At 34.0% G+C, this 21,169-nt stretch overlaps 2 protein-coding genes across 3 annotated transcripts in view; one reads left to right on the forward strand and one right to left on the reverse strand.

The window, feature by feature from the left end:
* Positions 1-21,169, reverse strand: part of LOC110464454 (1-acyl-sn-glycerol-3-phosphate acyltransferase epsilon-like) — a 52,405-nt gene that overhangs the window by 13,582 nt on the left and 17,654 nt on the right. The window contains exons 1-7 of one of the 2 annotated variants that reach the window (XM_021519672.1): positions 18,407-18,492; positions 13,562-13,657; positions 5,704-5,920; positions 3,645-3,720; positions 2,808-2,923; positions 2,069-2,158; positions 1,389-1,479 (exon numbers count right to left, since the gene is read on the reverse strand). In XM_021519672.1, the coding sequence (XP_021375347.1) occupies positions 1,389-1,479; positions 2,069-2,158; positions 2,808-2,923; positions 3,645-3,720; positions 5,704-5,920; positions 13,562-13,635 (664 nt within the window). In that variant the 5' untranslated portion in view covers positions 13,636-13,657; positions 18,407-18,492. Of the gene's footprint in view, positions 1-1,388; positions 1,480-2,068; positions 2,159-2,807; positions 2,924-3,644; positions 3,721-5,703; positions 5,921-13,561; positions 13,658-18,406; positions 18,493-21,169 lie in introns of those variants that run through there. The other variant, XM_021519673.1, reaches the window with a different exon arrangement.
* Positions 5,959-17,669, forward strand: LOC110464451. The gene is made up of 11 exons (XM_021519669.1): positions 5,959-6,104; positions 7,227-7,376; positions 7,624-7,729; positions 8,046-8,116; positions 9,239-9,449; positions 10,069-10,379; positions 10,651-10,857; positions 12,039-12,126; positions 15,714-15,800; positions 16,336-16,469; positions 17,224-17,669. Exons 2-11 carry the CDS (start codon positions 7,242-7,244, stop codon positions 17,542-17,544), a joined length of 1,671 nt encoding a protein of 556 aa, XP_021375344.1. The 5' UTR covers positions 5,959-6,104; positions 7,227-7,241; the 3' UTR covers positions 17,545-17,669.

The following is a 21,169-nucleotide window of genomic DNA, read 5'->3' on the forward strand; positions in this document are numbered from 1 at the left end:
TCCAGAATTAAAGATGTGTCGTCTGCATATTGTGAAAGTAAAATAGGTTGTTCAGCTTCGAGTACTTTTAAGCCTTTGATATTCTTGTTATTTCTTAATTTGATTGCCAAAATTTCCGAACAGAGGATAAAAATATAAGGTGATATCGGATCACCTTGTCGGCAACCCCTTTTTATATCAAAGAATTTTGACAGATTCCCCCCCTGATTAATTGCCGAATTAGAGTTTTTTTGAAAAGTTTTTACCCATTTTTTGATACTATGTCCAAAATTAAAGAAATCCAATACTTCATCAATAAATTTCCAGGATACAGAATCAAAAGCTTTTTCAAAATCTATCATGAGTAACATCCCCGGTATATTATTTTCCTCTGTAAATTGCATTATATCATAGATTAACCTGGTGTTTTCCCCAATGTAACGCCCAGAAATAAAACCTGTTTGATCAGTATTAATAAGTTTATCTAAGACTGTTTTTATTCTACCTGCTATTGTTCCAGAAGCTATTTTATATACTATATTTAAAAGAGAAATTGGTCTCCAGTTTTTTAGGAATTGACGTGGCTTATCTCCCTTTGGTAAACAAGTAATTATGCCCTGTTTTTGAGTTACAGATAGTTCACCATTTTCATAACTATTGTTAATAGATCTTACTACAAAAATACCTAACTGTTTCCAAAAGCACTTAAAAAATTTGACTGTGAATCCATCTGAGCCAGGACTTTTATTATTTTTCATCTTATAAAGAGTTTTTGATGCCTCAGTTATAGAGATAGGACCTTCTAAGTTTTCAGATTCTGTAACATTTAACTTTGGAATATCAATATTTTCAAATAGATTGTCTAAGTTAACATCCTCTATAGTATCATCATTATTATACAATTTTTTATAAAAAAAAAATAATTTCGTTCAGAATGTCTACTTGATCAGAAATTAAAGTGCCATTTTCTTTTACTATTCTTGGTATAATTTTGGATGTAAAATTTCTGTTTTCTAAATTAAAAAAATAATTAGTTGGTTTTTCTCCTTCTTCTATCCATTTTGCTTTAGACCTGATTATGCTTCCTTTTAGTTTATGGAGTCGAATACTTTCTAGTTCTCTTTTCTTCCTTTCTAACATTTCCCAATCTATTCTTTCCAAATCTTCAATATTCTTTATCTCATCTTTGAGATTATTTTCACGAATGTTTTTTTTTTTTTCCTGTATGAAGAGTATGATATTGTTTTGCCCCTTATATCCATCAATATTGCCAATAAATTTATTTTTTGACAGCAGTCATGATATATACTGATGCAAATCTCATTAAAGCATAGTATTAGCTAGACATCGATATATCCCATGACTCTATATTAACAGCAAAAGTCAGATACAACTAGTCAATTCAATACCTTTTTCTCGGGCAAATGCTCTGCTCCTTTCTAATACCTTGGGGATCTCTGGGTTGTATCTGGTACCCTCAGGGAAGATCACTAACCATATCTACAAACAGGAAACCACCATTATAGAGATCATCCAAAGTATATCCCTGAAGTTATTTAATTTTTGACCATTGTATATCAATGAATTTCTTAATTGTACAATGTATATGCATGTGACTCACAATTGATCATTTGATTCTCACACTTGACATACTTTAGAAATGCTGAAGGGGAGGTAATTTTTGCTTGCTTCAAATCATGTAGATTAAGGATTTTCATATATACAGTAACTTCCCTTTAATTTCGTTTAGGATGTAACGGTAGCAAAGTTTGGCCAGGACACTGCTGTTGACCGGGTAGCTTAGTAAGTTAGAGCGATAGTATAACAATCAGAAATCCAGGCTTTGAATCCCTGTTCTGCTCAACTATTACAATCAGAACACTTTTTTGTTGATTTTATCTGTATTAATTTTAACAAACATCCCACAGTGTATGGTTTTCTTTTCCAAATTGATTTGTAAGTCGTGTTATAGTCGTGCTGGCAGAACTTGCTTCTAGTACACAGTTACAGGTTTTGTCAGTGGTACAGGAATCTTTGAGTTATTTTGGTATATAACACAGAATATATACAACAATAAAGAAGACATTACTGGTTCTTTTTTATCTTTGATGACTGCAACATCTCTTTTCAATTTCTCTTGATCAAATTTTCCTCCTCGTTTGATGTATATACATCCATGCTAAAACAGAAAAACATGAAAGTTAACTTTCACATACCAAAGTCAAAGTTCTTTCCAAATTGATAAGCAACTAATACGATTTAATAGTAAACATAGTAACCATCTTTCTTTAGGGAACTATCCCTTTTATCATTTCACTTTCTTATTATATCACTCTTTTTAATCTTTTTGGAACTTAAACTGGAATAGGTATTAATTCATAAATAGAGGAGCCCACATTTTTCTTGTTATACCAACCAATTATAACCAGAACAGTTTTTAATAATAGCATTGCAGAGAAATAATAAAATTGATGATGAGAAAAACAAGTTATCCTACAGAAACTATTAAGAATGATCTCCCTTGAGTAGTTATACACTGTAGTGAAAATGAAGGTGATTTTTAATTTGGAATTAGTGATTTGGTGTTCAGTGCTAGGGTCTCAGAACTCTGTATAATGTTTCATGTGATTTGAAGGTATCACAAGTAGTTCCTATGCATTAATATTTTAACCATAAGAAATGAGAAGGTAACATTAAATTTACAGAGAAGACAATTGCAATATAGGCATTTATCAGTATGGATATTGCTGCAAATTATAAATTCCTCTGCTGGCCATGGGCCAGGAATAAAACTAAAACTAATTCAAAATAAACCAATGTAATCTTACTTGTTTAAAGTAGGGACCAAAAAATGGTAAGAACTTCAGTCCGTCCTTCAGGATATATCTTAAATGTCCCAGAGACCCCTGCTTTACAGCCAGAAAGTTTGCCACCGCCCAATCAACTGAAGCGCAATTTCACAACTGACATACACGTATGTTCAAATGAAAATCATGAAATATCCTAATATATACCTGAATAGATATGTAATTGTCCTTGCACTGATAAATATACTACTCTGTACTTTCAAGCTTCTAAACAATATATTTTTATACTGAAATACACCTGTATAAATATATGTGTAGTACAGAACTAGTTCTTCTCTAATTTCTACAAACTTGATGATTGGATCTTTTCTGAAGACAGTTGGACTAGCCATCCAAAACAAGTACAAGTCAACTCAATGGAAGTGTACCATTACATACTGATTCCTTGGTGTTGGCAGTCCATCCCTATCTAACTTACTTATATCAAAGCTACCTTCTTTTGGAGGAGATCTTTACTTGAAGTATTTACCATCGATTTGAATTCCTACTCCAGTTCTATGATTGACCACCTACAGAATTTTGTATCTGTTTACCCAAAAGAGCAAGTTTGATTACAAATACATTAATAGTTTTCTAAATTGATGGTTGCATTTTGTGGGAAGGCTGTAATTATATGTAATGACTGCACATTTACACCATGACCGATACCCCATTATTTTGTGAAAAGTGAAGCTAGACTAGAGTTTATATCTTGAGTAAATCCTATATTTTTATATTGGTTAAAAAAAAGTACTGCTCCTATCATTTCTGATTGAATATATATACAATAAAATGCTTTAAATGATATGGAACATTTACCTGTATTCTGGTGATTGCAAATAAAAATTGCATTTTCTTTCTTTTTCAAAAGATCAGTATCCCCGTATGCTAATAACTGCAAAGGAAACAACATCTGTTCAATTATATATTTTTTTTATTTGTATCAGACATGTGGAACAGTTAATATAACCCATAACAAAAGGACTAGATCTTTTTATTAACTTATTAAGTTAACTTAAACTTAAACTGTTTGCTTTCTCAGTCCGAGTTGAATTTTTACTGGAAATGTACATTGATTTTTCAATTCTCTTCATATCTGGTTTTTCCAATGACCTATTCAAAAATGTGACATCACATTTACACATAAAAATCTCTGAAATAGCTAAATCAAAGGAAGAATATAGTTTTATGGTATTGGGGTGTTATAAAGTGTTCCACTTTTCTCATGAATGATATAAGAACATTTGATAGAACACCTTAGTTTATGTTGTTCCAAGTTGTTTGACTAGAATTGTTTGCCTTTGAAATTGAATTTGGTTAAGTGGACTGGTCTCTTAAATTATTTTCTGGCAAGCCTAGTCCTTGATAAATCTTTGACCACAAATATGTCTGATACCACCTACTGCGGGTATCTTTTGTTGGGTGCCAAATGTAACAGGAAACGAGAAATGCATGATTAGACCAGGATTCGAACCTAGGACTTTCAGAACTCTAGATGGACGCTCTACCAACTGAGTATCTGATTGCCAGTGACTGACCTAGTCCAGTTCTGGTACACATGATTGATGGAAACCAGCTATGTTTTAACATGATTTTTTTTCTCTTTTTTCACATTAAAAATCTTTACACTAATTGTAAATAATGGAAATGGAGATGTACCATCACCCTGGGACTAGTGGTTTATATATTTTGACAAATCATGCACCTGTCTGGATCTTGTATGCCCTGGGTTCAAATCCTGGTTAAGACTGGTATTTTCCCCTTTCCCGTTACACCTCTACCATGTGAGCTAAATGTATCTAATCACTAACGCTCAACCAATTCCAGATCCGCTATCTTTACATTATTAAATGTAAATAACATAAATATTTTCATTTGTTAACGTTTTAAATTAAACTTGTTACCATAAATGAGGTCATACAAATGTTACACAGGAGAAAACAGTAAGAGAATATGTTTAATACAAGAAGCACACTCATTTAAAATGTAAATGCAATACTTATTATTTTAAATGTGAACACATTAAGGTATTTCATACAGGCTCATGTCAGTGTATATGTGATGGGCTCATAACTTTTTCTCAAAATGAACAAAATATGGAAGTTACTTGGTATACCCATGTCAAGAACAATGTCCATAATGACCATTGCAGAAATTATTTGTCAAAATTAGTGTTGATTTTGTCTGAAAAGTAACTTTTGAATGCAGATTTTGAGTGGCACAAAATTGTAATGAATAATGAAATTAATGAAAAAAATATATACTTGTACATGTATGCGTTCCTTCGGTATCCATGTATTCACTTTTATGAAGAAAATGTGAAAAAAATGTGTCAAATCACTAGAATAATGGCATTTATTTCCACTGAATAAATCACAACTGAGCACAAAGCTAACAAGGCTGACTGAGGTTGGAAAAAAGCATGCAAAGCAAGCGATATTTACCTGTACGACATTCAAACCACTACAGGTTTCTCACTCAGGTAATCTGGCTTGACTTGTATCAATAGGCGTGTTAGCTTCATTATTGTAAAACATCCAATGAAAATACAAACAATCATTCTGGAGATTTCAGGAATGCATATATATACAGGTAAGTTTTTTTCATTTATTATAATATTCAATGCAATTTTGCGCGACTCAAATTCTGCACTCAAAAGTTACTTTTCAGACAAAATCAACAAAATTCTGACAAATAATTTCTGCAAAGGACTAGGTCATTATGGACATTGTTCTTGAGATGGGTAAACCAAGCAACTTCCATATTTTGATCATTTTGAGGAAAAGGTATGAGCCCATCACATACTATATACACTGACATGAGCCTGCATGAAATACCTTAAACACGTTAACACATTTGCATCAGCTCCATACCATACCTCGACCCCCGATACATGGTAGAAGAAGAATATCACCATTCTCTGATAAATAGTGTACAGATAATCGTCGCCCGTTCGGTAGCATTTGCGAGGAAGGATGCTCGTGACAAGACGTATCCCTCCCCACAGTCCAAGGAAGAATGGAGCTGATCCAACCATCACAACGGCTGGAATAGCCCATCGTATCGAATGCAAGTGGACTATAATTGACAACATTCTGAAACCGGAAACATGTGCAAATTTAACGGAAGTAATCATTAGAGATAGTTGCGCATGTCATGACGTCATAATGAGGGCGGGATTTATGGAGTCAGCTGCTGTATGTTAACAAAAACATGAGACCATTAACCGAGGAGACGAAAACGGTACACTGATGTAATGTGACAATACAACAGGGACAGGTAATAACTCACATTTTTTCTTGATTTACAAATACTGTGACATTCATAGGCGGTTATATACTTCTTTTGATGTGTTTGTTTGTCTTTACTCGAGAGTTTCGGCAAGGGTGTTGCTAAGAGGGGTTACGCCTACTAACATATCGTTATCCAACTTGAAATCAATAAAAATCACTTATATGAAGACATTGTGTTTATTTCCATTGTATGATTCATTAATCTAATCATTGCTTATTCACTCCTTTGTTGTTCATATCTTTATATTTAATTTATTATATACATGAACACCAATCAAGATTTAGAACATCTCGTTCAATTGATTCTTGCCTCATCCATCTTGTAGATTATGTCATACAGGCATGGCACTGTTAGATTTGCCAAAAGGTTTCGATACAGTTGACCATGATATTCTTTAAAACAAAATTGAAATGTATGGGTATTTAGTCAATCGCATGGTTTAAATCTTATCTCACGCAAAGGGAAACAACATGTTCAAGTTAACAAAACAAATTAAGATGATTTTTGTTAACATTTATATGTAAATGACATGAAAAATAAGTATCGATTCAGAGTGCAAACTCATACTATATGCAGATGATAGTGCTATCATTTTTCACACAGAGACCCAAAAATAATATTAAACAAATTATCTAAAACACTCGAATATCCTGGCACATGTAACTGGCTTATACTTGTAGATAATACACTTTCGCATCGTCTTGGGAAAACAGAAAGTGTCCTATTTGGTCACAAAAGAAAATGAGACTACACAATCTGTCAGTAGCCATTTTCCTAAGTTTGTTATTGTATATTGAGCTTTTCATCATGAAATTATCTGAGATTTGTTGGATTTAGTGAATGGTTGCAAAAAGGCAATTGTTAATTATAAATTAATTATATATTTTTTTTTCGGCTTTCTGTGACATTTGTAATGCAATATATTTGTTATCAGCATTTCAATTATAAGATATGTTTTTATGTTCTACTTTTTAGACATTTTCTAGTTCATGTACGGGGCCTTCCATGTACATTTGTATATAGGTGAAATAAAACTAAAACTGCTCTTCCAGATATCAGACTCAGTTCAGCGGTGCCATGCTCTTAATTTTCGACATTGGTTTTTAGTGTTAAAGGTTCAATATGAAAAAGCACAAAGAAAGGAGGCATTCCAAGAGCAAGAAAGACTCGCCGAAAGACGAGAAGGGAGACGCTGGCGCGATGAGCCTTCTTCGTCGTCTCGGCAACCAAAACCAAACTATTCTTAAAAGCAGACATGTAAGTACGCAGTAATAAGTCATTTATATAATTTATAAAGAATTTTTTAGCAGAATGTTTCCACCTTTTTTTAAAACTTTTTTTATTCACACAAATGCATGCATTCTTCAATAAATATTCAATACTATACGTTACAAAAACTTTATACTTCTGAAAATAAATCGGATCAGAGCAAGTTTAACTATTGTAATCTGAAACATTTGTTTAGCTATTGTATGTTCACATTGCCTTGTTTGTTCAACTACAGAGTCTTATAGATCCAGATGAAGCCATTGAGCAACGACAATCACAGGTCAACGCCACAAATACAGCTGACGATTCACTGGACATAGGATCGTCTGATACTCCTGATAGTTAGTACTATATGTATGCGCATACTCTAAACGAAATAAAAACAGGCACGTGGTTCTGAAAAAAGCTAGCTGAGTGTCAGTAAGGCAGTGATTCCTACTCATATTCCTTAGTTGCTACATGACGTTAGATATAAGGTGTTGCGAAAAAAATGAATCTGTTCAAAAGAGAGAACATCAACGAAAATGTATTAGCCTATAGTTTAGATATCAACCCGTATGGTTCGTCTTCCCTATTCTTAATAATGAGCCCGGAAGTTTGATATACATGGCCTCGAGTAGATGTTTGAATACCTGATATGCATGTGCTTATTTACAGTGTCTGGATCTGAAGTGAAACCTGATTGGTACGAAGACCTCACAGACGACCACACGTCCGCCTTCAAGGAAGTAAGTGAAATGATAAAATAATACACCTTGTTTCATCTTTGAGTTTTCCGGGTTATATGAAGATGTGTCACCACGAGTTCTTAGAAGCTCCAATAGACGACAACAATAGCCAAACGTATGTTGTTTATTGTTCTATTTCGGTATGATAAAGTGTTTATTGCACTTGTAGCAGGTACAAAATAAGTTTTGTGTTCTTTGTTTTTTCCCGGTTAATTGTGCTTCACTGGGCTCCCCTCCCCCTCTCGGTATATAATCATTTTGAGATGATAAGGAATAAATATCGGGGAACAAAGTGTAATGTTTCCCTACCACAAAGAAAATACATATATATATTGTATTGTAACATCTGTCTGCTTTCCTGGGGGCAGCTCTGGTGTTATGTTTGCCTACACACATAGAAGTCCTCTGTAATATAAAGATACTAATTAGTCAAATTAGCACGACATGTAGAGTCCCGTCTCTGTTGTATAGATAACAAAGAATAGTTCCTCTTTTTTTCCCTTTTCTGACTTTGCCTACTTACTATAATAAGGAATGATATTCATCTGTATTATTGTATTTCTAATGGTATCATCAATACAATATTTTGAAGTTAATTGAATGATAAACAGAAGGAATGTATTCATTATAATGTCCTATTTCACTATAGCATCTCCGCCTCAGTGATTTTGATCTCTGGACATCTTTAAAGCAGATAACTTATTCACTGCGCTAACGGTCGTAATGCTCTGCAACATAATTGGGGATGGTTTGAAAACTTATTACTCCCTTAAAGGGCATGCCGTTCATGAATAAAGAAGAAATACAATGTAATATAAATGAACAAGAAGATAACTTTTAAATGCCTGTACACAGCGAAAATGCATGGCCACCGTATACACTATATATATATACACATCTACATTAACATAGGATGTTTCCCACGTAGCGAAAGACTTCTTATATCATTTTATGTAACGTTTTTCTCCTGCATTATCATTTATCCTCTTTTACGACATGCTGTCACGGCTTTGTTTGTTCTTTCTTCAAACTACTAAGTTCGAGGGAAGCATCATGCAGTTTTGAACAAAAACACTCCATTTTAATCACGACACACCTCCAGGTAATTATTTTTCATTCCAGTTGTTCGATATGCTTGACGCTTCAAAAACGGGTTTATTGAATGCCAATAGTCTGTATGAGGGCTTAAAGAGAGTGGACAGTGAAATCACAAAAGAAGAAGTGGAGAACGTATTGAAGAAACTTGATAAGGATGGCAATGGCGAGATCGACTTCGATGAGTTTCTGTTTCACATGACACAGGGCGATCTCTTGGGAGGCGAGTCTGATGATGGTAGGTGACTGTAGTTCGATCAACTTTTTTGTTTTATACAATCATAAATCTTTATCAGGGTTTATATGAGGATGAATTACCTGCCAAGATTGTTGAAATATTATCTTCCTCAGACGGCTAATTTAACTACCACTAACGGTTGAAACTGGTATATAACTACGATATGGAAACCTGTATGTTGATCAGATCAGTTAACAATTATTGAACGATTGGCGTTTGTCGCCCAACGGAAATGCAAACTATAGAACACGCGACCTTGTTCCCACAAGAATGGCTATTCCTTCATTTGGTGAAACAGTGTCGGTTTAGTATGTATTGGAAAAAAGGGAAAAAACATCATAGCATGACCATGTTTAATTTTATTTGTTTGTTTTGAACTTAAAATACAAGGATTGAAGTACATCTTTTTAACTATAATATTGTAATATTGAATAGCTAGCTTGTCGGCAGTATTTCCCCTCATATTCCTTGGCTGTTACTTGGTTTGCGATTTGGTGCCTTTGAAACATAGCTATAAGATGTGCTGCTTCAAACACTAATTACCATTGGTCAAGTGTTGCGAGTTTTGTATTTGTACTCTCCCGCCTATATCCTTTCTGTCATCCTCTTTTATCTTCAGATAATGACAAGAAGAAAGGGAGGAAATTCTCGAAGCGACAGAGATTGTTTTACACAGCAATAACCGAGTTCTCAAAGAAAACAACTCTGGGGGACATTGAGAGATCGTATTTGGCTCGTATGCGCCAGGCACCCCATGTCCTTAGTCATTATACTGCGGGTGTGCGCCTTATAGGATTAACAGATCGCCAGCTCACACGCCAGTTTAAAAAGATGCAGAAAACTGCCAAAAATATAAACTCGCCTTATGCTAAACCGTTGCCATTCGTTTCACAAAGTGGATCGGTTAAACCAACTAGTATCAGGAGACAGGTATGTTAGCAGTATTAGTCACATTGGTACGCACAATTCTACGTCGATATATTAATCATCTGAATCTTTTTAAAAAAATGTTTCATGTTCTTCATTATCACTTCTTCGTTTGTTGATATTTATTGTGAACAGAACAGAAGTAAACATTCTTGCAGCTTTATTTAATAAATAATCGCATTAGTCCAAAAATAGGAATTTATACATATTTGTATTTATCAGTTCTTTATATATGATGATAACACGTACATTAATTTCCATAAAAAATAACTAGGTAGGGAGAAAGGCAATAAGCAAATACAAGCTGAAAGAGGATATGAAGCATTCCCCTCAACAGTGCAAACCGACACTGATAGTCACCCCAGCATCAATGTCTACCAAGGTGTTAGCGCATACCGAAAGTGATGCAAGGCCTAGAATCGTCATAGATACTATCCCGTCAGATAACGCCACCCACAGAGGAGTACAGGCAACCATCCATGTAAGTATACGCTATAGCCTACTGGTAATCATAACACTCATTATGTAATGCATAATTATATCAAACACCTGCTGGACAATCAGGTTAATATGTAGCACACATCGGTAACGAACTTAATTGACGCGTAACATATAAAACATAAGTACAATATAACACATACGTAAAATTACACTCAGAATATTTGCCGTAACATATACCTTTCAGCAATGAGGAACCTGTTTACATTCAGTTTACTTATCATATAATATACTTATCGATAATGTACCACGTTGACAATCAGCATGCATACTATATAACACGCATCGGTACCAAACACCTAGTCACAATCAGCATGCATACTATATAACACGCATCGGTACCAAACACCTAGTCACAATCAGCATACTAAGTACACGTATAACTCATCTCGCTAATTTAATCGAGCACTTTCTAAAATAACTAGAAAAACAAAGTAAGGAATCGCTTATAGACGCAGAAAGCCATACAAGTAAACAGTTACTGCATCATACGGCCGTTTCATCAATTAAGGATTAGCAAATTATAATGAATAAAAAAATAATTATAGAAAATAATATTACTATGTTACATGAAAGCAAGTTGTTATGCAACAATTGTTCTAAATATTGATATATGTGTATTACATAGCAATTATCACATATACTATGCTTTATTTCATATTTTGTATTTGCCTTGGTTCCTCGATTTTTAAACAAAATGTCCAAACCAATTTTTACGATTCTCTCCTCATTTTAAATGAAAAGATGAGTTGCCTCGGAAACATGATTTTGATTTAATCATAATTTAATTACATGTGTTTTGCATGATGACATGGAAGGATATAGAGATCGCAACACATTTGGGCTGTGAGACTAAAACATCTTCTAGTCAGGTGACTACTAATGTGACGTCACTGTTTTGACTCTGACAACACTACTTCTGCTGTTCCAAGAAGGCACTTCACGAGCAGACTCTAGGAGCATGAAATGAATCAATAAAACATATCTACTCTTTTAAATTATAAATATAGGATGTTTTGCTGTAGGCCTATCATTCTGGCTTTATTGAATTTACCAGTATTGGTAACGAGTGTTAGAGGACCATAAGACCGTCTGCTAAGACAATAATGTATTTTCATGTATAATTTTACCACAAACTTTTTATATCCATGATTTGTTTTTTAGGAATCTTTGAAGATGTGGGACAAACGTCACATCATTGTGTCCAAATTACCAGGAAGTCATCGTATTAATAATCTGAGGGCAAAAAACAGTAAGGCTAAATATGTCTATTATCATTCACAAGTATCAAAGTTTTATATGTACAGCATCACACATCACGACTGTTACGTGTCGTCACATGACACCACTATACACGAGAGCTTAATTCTCCAAGGTATATCATTCATCTCAATTTAGTATTGTTCCTTCGGATTTGAAATTTGTTTCCGGCAATTGCCCATCCCCTACTTTCAGTTTTCTTTCTTAAAAAATAAAAATAAAATAAAAACGTCTTGGCTATTAATATCATTACTGTTCACTGTAAGTTGTTCAGACGAGTGTCTCAATTGCCTATTCTATTACCACCATTTAAAGATTTTCTTTGAGCCTGTTTGCGTGCTACCCCTCCATCTTGTTTGCGTTTGTCATAAAACAATGCCATGTTTATGGTACGCTTGCTCGATTCCTGTTGAAAACATGTCGGCGATTTCAAAATGTATGACACATTGTACCACTGAGTTGTGTGTAGATAGAGAGTCTTAGTACACTTGTTAAGGTTGTACAGCCACACACGAGGAGTTCGAAGTTGGCATTTTGATATGACATAAAGTTACTTGCCTAACTACTTTATCCAAGAGTTATACTAAAGAAATATACTTATTGGTTTTTTTTCTCATATAAAGACCCCGCCACAGGGGTTCAACATTGCTTTTAAAGCAAAGAGCTTTTCCACTACGCTATTGATCATGATATTTTTCATATACTCTTATTTTCACCAACACTACTTCGACTTATTCTGATATATTCTTACTCCCTCAGGGGGACCACAACTTATAACGTCTAGTATGAATATACAGAAAATAACACGGCTTGAATAGGACAAGTAATTTTCATTACATGTGCAGTTGTATACGGTAGAATAGTGATTGGACTAGCTACCCTAACAGTTATATCCATTGTTAGATAGAAAATTTATGGATATTGGCACAAGGACGAAACCGGAACTCAATCTTCACACATAAAAAAATAAAATAATTTAGGGTATATATAAACCAAAGAAACTTATAAAAAAAACACAAAAATTTACATTGCTATGAATTCATCGTTAATTGATACTTCAGAATCATACAAATGGTAATAATAAGGTTACCTAAAGCACATTTGATAATTGATCAAATGATCTTTACCTAATGTTTTATTACACATTCCTTAAAATAGAACTCTTACGCTTGCAATATACCACGAATTGCTAATCATCAGGGCCTATTGGTTAAGACCTGGTTATCTTTACAACAAAACTCAAAATTTAAATGTGGTACAAGTCTGTATATTTTCCAAAATACTGAAATTTAAAACTTAGCTTTCATGTATAAAAAATGTTGAGGGTAACAAACCTAAAAAACATATTTTGAAAATTTGCCTTAGCAACTAGTAAAGCTAGTTCTGATTTTAGAAAACCGGTCCCAGATATAGAAATATTTACTTACAGTATAAAGTTGTTGATCAGAGTGAGAGCATATCCAGTAATCTTAGTCCAGTGACCTCGATTTCCTTTGTCCATCTTGTCCGTCTTAATTCACTCTCTGTAAAGACATACAAACGTATAAACAACATACACCTGTATTTATATACGCCGTACTCTTGGATCTAACTTTCCCTAAATCAAGGATTTTTGATTCAATCAGTAAAACCATCATTAAAATCAGATACATAAGGGCTTATGGATCATCATGTAATGTCGAATGTTGTATTATACATTGCTTTTAAAAGGCGGTGTCGGTTGGTTTCAGGAATTGGCTATTGCATAAACATATATAAGTGATTTCGTCATTCTTTCTACCACGATTAAATAAATAAATATATAAATGATCAACTTTTAGGAATGTTTGAGTGCATCAATGTTTGAGTGATGGTTTAGCTGCGAGAACTATCTGTTTGGGTAAAATGTGCGCTTCCCGGAGTATGAAAATCACATTACCTATCAAAATTGTTATTATTTGCTCAATATATGCTCAAGGCGACGCATCTGGGTAAACATTAGAATACTTTCTCGATTTCTTTACGATCACACGATTACTTTTCATTTGATCAGTTGAAGAATATAGAAATCAAAATTGAACAAACGAGTGGACTAATCGCAAAATCAACCAAATAATCAAACATTTCAATTTTAATATGCACAAAAATGGAATGTCTCGTTCTGAAAAAATGCCGATATATATTAATACATTACAAACTTTAAAGCTTATACGGTACAACGCGAGAGTATGCAACACTGATATACAGCAAGTGTACGTAGTTCATGTGTGGAATTTTTTTTATCTGAAACGTCCCTTTGGAGAATTGATGACTCACTAACAATTTTGCGTGTGTTTTAAAAAGGCGTAAGAGAACGAGAGTTAAACTAAAGTACACATCGTGATCAAATACTAATGTGTTAGTACGGTCACATTGCATATGTTTTCAGTATTATTTCTTTTCTTTGTATGACGAAATTATTTGTATAAGGCATATCCCCGTCCTCAGATAAGTGTATTTTATATTTTAAGCCCACCGTCATCAAATGGTGGGCTAATCAAATCGCCTGTCGTTCGTTGTTCGTAGTGCGTCCGTCGTCCGATTCTTGTAATCTGTATTTCTCAAAACGTGACAGATTCTTCTTATATTGCATAGGAAGGTTCACCTTGGTCCCAAGTTGTACATGTTTTATTTTGAGTGATCATAAAACAAGATTACGGCTAGGCAGCCATCTTGAATTTTGATAGTTAAAACTATTAATAGATATTTCTCAAAAAGCACTTAACAGATAGTTATCAAATTCCTTGTGAAGGTTACTTTTGATCCGTTATTGTAAATGTATTATTTTGAGACTTGGCGCTGAATCATGGCCACTAGGTAGCCATGTTGGACCTTTGGAGAGTTCATTCTTGTTATTGCTATTACTCAAGAATGATCGAAAATCACCTTCTCCACGTACGCAAGGCATATTGCAATGATCAGTTATATTTCTTTTACATTAAGCACTATTCTTGGAAATACAACAAACTAACTTTGAAGGATGTCATTTATACTAGAGTACACAGCAGCGTGAAGTTAAGATCAAAAGTTACCTCAAGGTGCATTTACTGTTTACATGACTATCAAACAGATGAGAGAGACGATCTAACCGACACAGAACTTATGATGAGGAGGTAGGAAGGTGGGCGCCGAAATCCCTCTGGGATCTCTTGTTGTTATCAAAAAATCGTTTTATCGATGCATACAATTATATTGATTTCTTGACATTAACAATTCTGTAGTGGATATTCAAAACTCGGTTTTAAAATGTAATAAATAGTATAACGGCGGACGTACTCTTTGTTTATCTGGACAATGTGTTCCTATGAATACAGTGAAGCTTTGCTTTGTGAAACTTCGTAGTTCCGACTAGTTTATCTTAATGTACAGAGTGACTAAGACTCACACTTGCACGTTTGTATACAATAAAACCACATGGATTGTTATGCGAGTAATAAAAGCATCTTCATCGTGCCATATTATTTTAAAGCATCGATTTTGATTAATGGTTCCAGGTTCCTAACTAACTTGTTTTTGAATTAATTATGCAACTTTGTAAGTCACCGCCTTTTTATCTCTAAGGAACAAACTTCATCAAATTGGATAGCACCAAAGAAGAGGCCGAACCAGTTGATCCTCGAAAACCAGAGCCCACCGTCGATGAACAAGGTACCACTAACTCTTCGTTTCAATTGTTCACGAAGAACGACTACACCAGTTGAATAACAAATCAGACACTTACTTAAATATTTTAGAAATACTATGATATTTTATCTATTATTCTTGACCCTATATTGAATAACAAATCAGACACTTACTTAAATATTTTATAAATACTATGATATTTTATCTGTTATTCTTGACCCTAAATTTAATATCAGATAATTTTAGAGGGGACGTCAGTAATGTAAACCATTATATTTCTACATATCCTCTTACCTGTTTAAAATAAACTCGTTCAGTTTTGATTTCATTTTACTTATACCTATATATATATATGTCGTGGTTTTGTTCTCTTTTGGTCGAGAATGCGATAAACACTGAGGGAGGGGGCGGGATGCAAGTATTCTGTTTTAGAACATGCATGTGCCAGTCCAGGCAAAGTTTAAGTTCGGATATTCAACCCGATATGTTGAATCTTCAGCGTGTTTAAATCAGTTTAAAATGTATTAACTGTGTATTGGATTGGATTTTTTAATAAAAGGTAACCAAAGTAGCAGTCGGAGAACATCTGGTAAACCTAAGATCGATAAGGGAAAAGTACCTCTTCCTGTGTTAAAAATCAAAAACCTGAAACACCGGCCGACTATTGATGACCTCCCTAACATACGAGAAAAGGTAAGATCTGATACTATATCCAGGTTGCTTACATGTGTTAACCACCCGTTCATTACTCATATAAATATGTTCATATGGTACCATTTACCAATTATCTCGGGAAATACGATTAATAGTTTCTGCAAGATTATCATTTTCACCGTTGGCTGCGGAAACATAATACTATTCATACATATGTTTAAACGATGATATTTATTTCTCATTTGGCGGTTTCAAATCCTCTGTTTGAAGCATGAGTGGGCGATGTTTCTGCCACATAGGCAAGTAAAAGAAAAGTAACTGAATGTCCATCTATCTATCATTGAAAATAATACAACACAAAAATAAAAAAAATCCATAACTATATGTATATATACATAAAAAAGTACGATGATGAAATAGTTCCACAATTAGAATTATATATTTTAATTTTTATGTATGCTAAATAACAATCGCACGTATACTCATATACTATTCTTTCTAACGAAGCTTCATTTATATATGCAAATAAAATATTGTAAAAGTCACAATTAACAACAGTAAAAGATATGTGTTAACAGTAAAAGATATGTGTTATGCGTTCTACCAAACAACCATGTGATAGGCAACTTGAGCCAATACTGAGTAGTGAAAAAAAAGAATGTCAATCTATCTCGCATCATGCAAGATACTCCCTGTATTATACACTCTAGTCATGTAACCTTGCAGCTACATTCCTCTCACTTTCCTTATTTCTTTCTGTCTATCCTCTTTACATTCTCCTTCGATCACCAAGGCGACCCAAGCAATCAACGACTACTATCAGAACATGAGGAAAGCTACAGTTAAGGATGCCTTCACTAACTGGGATAAATTATATGCCGATACCATTCGTCCTAAAAAACTACTGGAAAATTTCAGGACAGTTTATCGTGCTTATTCACCACACAAGGAAGAAAACGCATTTGTTGTTTGTCCTTGGATGCCCGGCCCGTATCGTCACTTCCGGACTATATTGACAAACCGGGACGAAGGATCGCCGGATTTTCGGATGGAAAGAGTGTACAGGACTGGTCTAACTCCCGATTCAACTAACAAGCGACCATTTAGTCATTGATTATTAAAATAAACACACGACATTTTCCTTTAGTCCATATTCAACCGGAAATATAGCTATGGGATCATTTATATATACTCATTCATTCTTCTGTACCAGAACAATATTAAAACGTGAATTGCAACACAGAATATTAAGTTTGTTTATTTATTTACATAAAATATATTGCAGTTTGCATCCCTTGGCAAAAAGAAAATAACAATGTATTGGTTTCACGATTCTAAACACTTTCTTCATGAAATGCTTTTTTCATGAAATTTTGGCAAATTGTTCTCAAATTTAATCATTGATTGAATACACATTTCCCTAAGCATCAATACAATAATGAATGCAGCTCCAGCTTAGCCTTCAAACAATACTCATATGATATAAAGTTAACGTTTCACTAAATTGTATGTCTTTACAGTAAATCTTGTGTATTTCACATCTAGTCAAATACCAATATACTATACAGTTGAACCTCGTTATCTCGAAGTCCCCGTTTATTTCGAAGTATTTCTCCAGTCCCGGTCGAATCTCTTCTTCATCTTAGTAAATAAAACTCTGATAATTCGAACCCTGTAAAGTCGAAAAACTCGGATACTGCGAAGTAAGATATTGGTTTCAATAGTGTGAATCCAACATCATAACATAGTCTACTTAATAGTGTTCGATTTCATTTTGTCACTTATTAAATTTTTGATACAAATAGAAAAGTACATCATGTGTTTATGAACATCTTTCGTGAGTAGACTAGCATGAAATCAGTAAAAAGAATTTACGATAAAGCTTCAGACTGTAAAGTGTGCGTACTGTCAAAATCATGTTGTTCATAATAAAAAAAAAACTTCATCACTGTTGATCAAAAGTATTCTGTACTTACTGTGAGTCCGTTTAATGATTTGTACACCCACACAGATGACAATACAAACCGGAAAAATGTTCACAAAGTGTGGTCATGCATAAAAGAGTTCCACAGTTAAAATCACAACCTATGACAGCTTCATGGGTTCATGTTTTTACAGGAGCCAGCATGGCTTTGAAAGTCGATCAAGGACTTTCAGAACAATTCGATAATTGCTGTTGATTACATCGAGTTGAGTAGGTGTCAGGTGTCACATTTGACTTTAATGAATTAATGTGTTACATGTACGGTATACTATGTTTGGGTGTGTTTTCATTTACAGAATCGACTATGCGTACGATCCATTACAGTGATTTGTTCTAAACTTGCGCACTTTCATTTCCGCACTGTATAGTACGAGGACGGAGACAGCGGTATAATTTAACACTGCAACATTTAATCGCAAGGCCCGCCCATATCACATATTTGGTCCAACCGTTTGACTGCGTTAACTTACTCTCTTTTTGTATGCGTGTTTATTGCAAAATTACAAACCTGTATTACTTATATTGATTATGTATATCTTTCAATCAGTGATTATAAGCATTGGCTATTAATGAAATCAACAACTGTTAGTGCTATGTCCTAAAAGCAAATTTCGTGCTAAATATACAAACCCGGATAACTCAAAGTTCTTCCACGACTCAATCGACTTCGAGATAAAGAGATTTCGCTGTATATAGCTTCGAGTCACCCACACACATATTACATATCACATTCAGTGACTCACAAACGCATTGCATATCATATCCAGTTACTCACAAACATATAACATGTCATACCCAGTCACTCACAAACACATTACATACATGTATCATATCCAGTCACTCATAAACACATTAAATATCATATCCAGTCACTCACGAACATATAACATGTCATACCCAGTCACTGACAAACACATTACATACATGTATCATATCCAATCACTGATAAAAACATTACATATCATACCCAGTCACGGACAAACACATGACATATCATATCCAGTTAGTCACAAACACGATATATCATATCCTGTCACTGATAAACACATTACATATCATACCCAGTCACTGACAAACACATGACATATCATATCCAGTCACTCACAAACACATCACATGTCATATCCAGTCACTGATAAACACATTACATACCATGCCTAGTCACTCACAAACACATGACATATCATGTCCAGTCACTCACAAACACATGACATTTCATATCCAGTCACTGACTGATAAACACTAAACATGTCATTTCCAGTCACTGATAAACACATGACATTTCATATCCAGTCACTGACTGATAAACACTAAACATATCATATCCAGTCACTGACTGATAAACACTAAACATATCGTATCCAGTCACTGACTGATAAACACTTAACATATCATATCCAGTCACTGACTGATAAACACTAAACATATCATATCCAGTCACTGACTGATAAACACTAAACATATCATATCCAGTCACTCACTAACACGATATATCATATCCAGCCACTGAAAACCACATCACATGTCATATCCAGTCACTGATAAACATATTACATATAATATCCAGTCACCCACAAACACATTACATATCATATCCAGTCACTTAATAACATATTACATATCATACCCAGTCACTGACAAACACATTACATGTCATATCCAGTTACCAACAAACACATTATATATCATATCCAGTTACCCACAAACACATTACATTTCATATCCAGTCACTCACAAACACATTTCATATCATATCCAGTCACTCAAAACAAAATTATATATCATATCCAGTCACTCAAAACCAAATTCCATATCATACCCAGTCACTGAACAAACACATAACATATCATATCCAGTTACGGCACGGCAAATGTCCCACTTCAAATCACAAAATGTTCAAAACAACAAAATGCTCACCAACTTGTCACACTTCTGAAAAGTCTGTCCACCATGCCAATTACATAACTTATGTTATCCAGTCACTCACAAACACATTGTATATCATATCCAGTCACTCAAAACCAAATTACATATCATACCCAGTCACTGACAAACACATAACATATCATATCAAGTTACCCACAGACACATTACATATACTATCCAGTCACTCACAAACACATTACAAATAATATCCAGTCACTCACAAACACATTGCAAATCGTATCCAGTTACTCAAAATCAAATAACATATCATATCCAGTCATTCAAAACCAAATAACATATCATACCCAGTCACTGACAAACACATTACATATAATATCCAGTCACTCACAAACACATGATATATTATATCCATTCACTGATAAACACATCACATGTCATATCCAGTCACTTACTAACACATTACATATCATACCCAGTCACTCAAAACCAAATTATATATCATACTCAGTTATCCACAAACACATTACATATCTTATCCAGTCACTCAAAACCAAATTATATATCATACTCAGTCACTGGAAAACACATTACATATCATACCCAGTCACTGAAAAACACATTACATATCATATCCAGTTACCCACAAACACATTACATATAATATCATGTCACTCACAACACATTGCATATCATATCCAGTCACTCAAAACCAAATTATATATCATATCCAGTCACTCAAAACCAAATTACATATCATACCCAGTTATCCACAAATACATTACATATCTTATCCAGTCACTCACAAACACATTGCTTACCATGCCCAGTCACTCACAAACACATCACATGTCATATCCAGTCACTTACT

Source organism: Mizuhopecten yessoensis, unplaced genomic scaffold, assembly GCF_002113885.1.
Source record: "Mizuhopecten yessoensis strain PY_sf001 unplaced genomic scaffold, ASM211388v2 scaffold10989_1, whole genome shotgun sequence".
In the NCBI taxonomy this organism is placed as follows: domain Eukaryota; kingdom Metazoa; phylum Mollusca; class Bivalvia; order Pectinida; family Pectinidae; genus Mizuhopecten; species Mizuhopecten yessoensis.